General features: G+C 41.4%; 1 protein-coding gene and 1 long non-coding RNA gene across 2 annotated transcripts in view; one reads left to right on the forward strand and one right to left on the reverse strand.

Annotated features, from left to right (window-relative positions):
* LOC116705973 (uncharacterized) overlaps positions 1-1,861 on the forward strand; it is a 9,404-nt gene extending 7,543 nt beyond the window's left edge. The window contains exon 3 of the long non-coding RNA XR_004336098.1: positions 1,705-1,861. This is a non-coding gene — a long non-coding RNA (uncharacterized LOC116705973). The remainder of the gene's footprint in view (positions 1-1,704) is intronic.
* slc35f1 (solute carrier family 35 member F1) overlaps positions 151-3,761 on the reverse strand; it is an 11,513-nt gene continuing 7,902 nt past the window's right edge. The window contains exons 6-8 of the mRNA XM_032542464.1: positions 3,453-3,505; positions 3,161-3,315; positions 151-1,058 (exon numbers count right to left, since the gene is read on the reverse strand). Coding sequence (XP_032398355.1) covers positions 825-1,058; positions 3,161-3,315; positions 3,453-3,505 — 442 coding nt within the window. The 3' untranslated portion in view covers positions 151-824. The remainder of the gene's footprint in view (positions 1,059-3,160; positions 3,316-3,452; positions 3,506-3,761) is intronic.

A 3,761-nucleotide genomic window follows, 5' to 3' on the forward strand; every position in this document is an offset into this window, starting at 1 on the left:
ATTTTGACATCTCTTCATTTAGAGCATATGTGTGTAGTTCAGGCCTGTGTGTAATAACAACAGAGTGTAAATTGTAATTTTGCTTTGTGAGACTAATAAAGGATACTTTTTTTTTGACTTTTTTTTTACTCTTCTCACAGAGCTGGTGGGCAATGATGTTTTATTTTACTACAGGTAACATTGTAAGCACATTGTTGACAGCAACTTCAATGCACCACATCAAACAGGATACAAAGTCAATTATAAGAGGAGAATAATAAATCCTTTGTAAATAATCCAGACAGGAGATTATGTACAGTCATAAAGTGGACATAGAACCAAACAGTCTTTCAGTAACCCTGTGAAGTTAGGAAATATATTGCTTCCAACATTCCACCGTTTAAACTTTAAGATACACACCGGAATTAAGCACAAACATTCTTGACAGATATAAAAAAAAGAAAGCAGGAGATTAAATTACAGTAAAAATTACAATACCATCTATTTACATGATTTTTTTTCAGTCACTACTGTCTACTCGCAGTCTTTGATCACAGTGAACTCAACTCACTTTGCTATTTGTTTTAACAAACATTCTGCTTTTTGATTTTTTAGGTACAAATTTTGAATACATGATTTTGTCTTGGTCACTGAGCGGGTGGAGACTCGCCGCCCCCCCCCCCTCCTCCCTAATACAGGCCATAAAAATAAAAACCTGGACCTACCTGGGTGATCACCCAGCAGCCCTGCTCAGCAGACAGGGTACAGCCAGCACTATTTCTCTGTATACAGCTGTAGCTGACTCACTGGTCACTCAGCTGACAGACTAAACTACCTGCCAGATTTTAGGCAACACGTACAGGAAGCTCATCCCCCGCCTCGGGACCCAGGCTGGTGTAGGTGACGGAGGGCTCCAGGACTTCAGTACCGAGCGGAGGCTGGTCGGTGGCCGGCTGACCGGCTGTGTTCCTGAACTGCTTGTAGACTCGCGGGTCCTGGGCCACATAGGTAGATGAAGTGGCGTAAAGGACAAGGCCCAAGATAATGATGAGGAACGACAACAGATAGAGGCCCGAGAACTGTAACACAGAGACAGACATGCTTAGACATAGAAGCTGTATTTCTACACTGTTTTTTTTTTTGCTAGTTTAATTACACAAGACGGTGTGATTTAATGTTGTTATTGGCACTTCAGCAATGCTTATGAACCACATCACTGCTGTGCCAATAATGACGTTAAATCCCACCCTTGCGTATAATTTTGCGATTATACAACAATGGTTAATAACAAAATAAAAGATATAATCAAACTGTGTTCATTTTAAGCTGCTATCCTGGTGGTTTATTTGCTCTCGAAATTACAAAAATCAACAGAGACCAGATTTCTAGTCCCTCCCTGTTTAGTCAGCCAGACTAAGTTAAAGGTGCAGTAGGTAAGACTTATAAAACTAACTTTCAATGTCATATCTGCTGAAACTGACCCTATGTTTGAGTAGTCAGTCCCTCCAGAAAAACACGATTATATATGCATATTTATGCGCGGGCCGCAAAATAATGCAGGTCTTGGATGATTTCATAATCCCCGCATTTTCGTTTCAAAAAAGTCACATATCTCTTAGCAGAAAAATGAAAAATGTTGTTTACGTCACACAAGAGCAGCAATTTTCCCCTGTTGTCATGGCAATGTTATTGAAGTGACGTATTTACGTGACAAGACAAACACAGTCTCTTTTTCATCAAACTGCAGTTTTTGCAAGTTCCTGTAATTTTTGCGAGTTACCGCAATTTCATCACATAAAATTGCACAAATTTCCAGCATATTCCATTGCATTTTTTAAGAAAACGTGCTGCATAATCAAGGATTATTGCCCGCAACAATCACAAAAAAAAACTCTGGAAGGACTGAGTAGAACTAAAGGAAGCAAGTAATTTAAAAAGAAATCCGGCTCCTCTGGCACCACCTAAAAAAAACACTTTACACCCTTGCAAAAATCCCACAGCTCCCTGTTCAGATGCACCAATCAGGGCCAGGGGCGGTGTCTAACTGTGTGTCAATCAATGCTCATGCACATGCATTCATTCTCCCTTGTGGGGGAAGGGGGCTTAGGAGACCGTTTTGGGCTTAAGAAGGAAGTGGGGAGGGACTGAGAAGCTGTCGATGTCCTGGATCTTAGCAATCCTACCTACAGCCCCTTTAAGCTAACGTTAGCTTTGTAGAGATTGTGGGATTTCCGAAACTGAATAAATACTACACACGCAAACTAAAAACTGCTACATGTCCGCAGACTTCACATGTAGCAGGCTATTTTTAACATAGCGCTGTGTCAGCGGCACAGCTGATGTGATCCAAACATTTCCCTTGAGACCACTTACTTACCTGTTTATAATTTATGTGATGTGAGAGACAGTATGGACCCTATTTAAACGATCAAAGTGCATGGCATGAAGCGCCTGTACGCATCAATTAGAGTGTCATCTCCCATTCCCTTTAAATGCCATGCATGGTTGTACCTTCTACCTTGTCAGAAGACACTGATCTGCTTGTGCGTGAACTGAAACGGCTCTTGGTGTGCTATCATGCAGATTTGAGCACGCTATAAATGTCTGGTTGACCAATCAGATTGCATGGTTTGATCTAATTGTTGTATGATGTTTACATAAATCGGTGTGTAAGTATCAACGCCATGGATACATGATGTCAGTGTCCCCCAGGGATCTATTCTAGGTCCACTCCATGATCTGGCTTTAGCATTTATTGCAGCTGATGTAAGCTTACATTGCTTATTTATCAGCAGAAAAGCTACAAGTAGTTTCAAACTTTGAATTCCTGAGTGGTATCTTAGCCACGTCTGACTGCTCAGGGGTGGATTGTTCATCTGGCAATTCTGGGAAAATGCCAGACCTTTTTTTTTTATGTGGGCAGGACAGATTTTTACAGGCCGATAGATTTTTATTGCTTGCACAATTTTACTATGGTTATAATAATAATTATATTATTAATAATAATAATAAATTTGAAGCATTTGGCAAGTCGGCAACGGCTGGCCAGATGCAAAGACGGGCCGACCGAGCCAATCAGAGGTTACTCAAATTGGGACGTTCAGACAAAATCAAGCGCGTCATCAGAGAGAGTCCAACCTGCACATCATCAAAGGAATCCCTCCTGGCAGTTTAATATTACCTTGTAGTGAAAGAGGAAGAGGCCACAGAAGAAGCAGTACAGGTCAGCTGTGAGCAGAGAGAGATTGACTGAGGTGGCACTCGTTCTCTTTATGACCACCGGCATGAAGCTGTACAGGCCGAACATGAAGGCACTGAAACCAACGTACAGAAGACCTGCAAACACACAGAGGGAGAAAACCATTAGATGTTACATGCACACTGCTTTTTAAACACCTTTTGGGTAAGCTGACAATTACATTTTGTGGTAATATTACTTGTGTGTCTGTTTATGTGTGCATGTGCATTCTCACCTATCTGCCAGTCCCAGGGTACCTTCAGCAGCTCCTTGTGTTCCATGATGGCCCTGTAACAGAGCACAAACTCAGAGATTAACACAAACCCTACACATATACAGCAGGAGTGTCATGGTGTCCACTAGGAAAGTTGTCCCACTGCAGACATTGGTTCAAAGCTATTCTCTGGTTTGTACAGTTTTACTGTAACACAACACAACAATCTACTCATTCATGGCATTACAGGTTCCATCACATGGTGCTTTTCGGATCCTTTTATATAGGCCTCGTGGTCTCCTAATACTGTATCTGAAGTCTCTTTTATAT

Source organism: Etheostoma spectabile, chromosome 18 (assembly GCF_008692095.1).
Source record: "Etheostoma spectabile isolate EspeVRDwgs_2016 chromosome 18, UIUC_Espe_1.0, whole genome shotgun sequence".
NCBI lineage: Eukaryota > Metazoa > Chordata > Actinopteri > Perciformes > Percidae > Etheostoma > Etheostoma spectabile.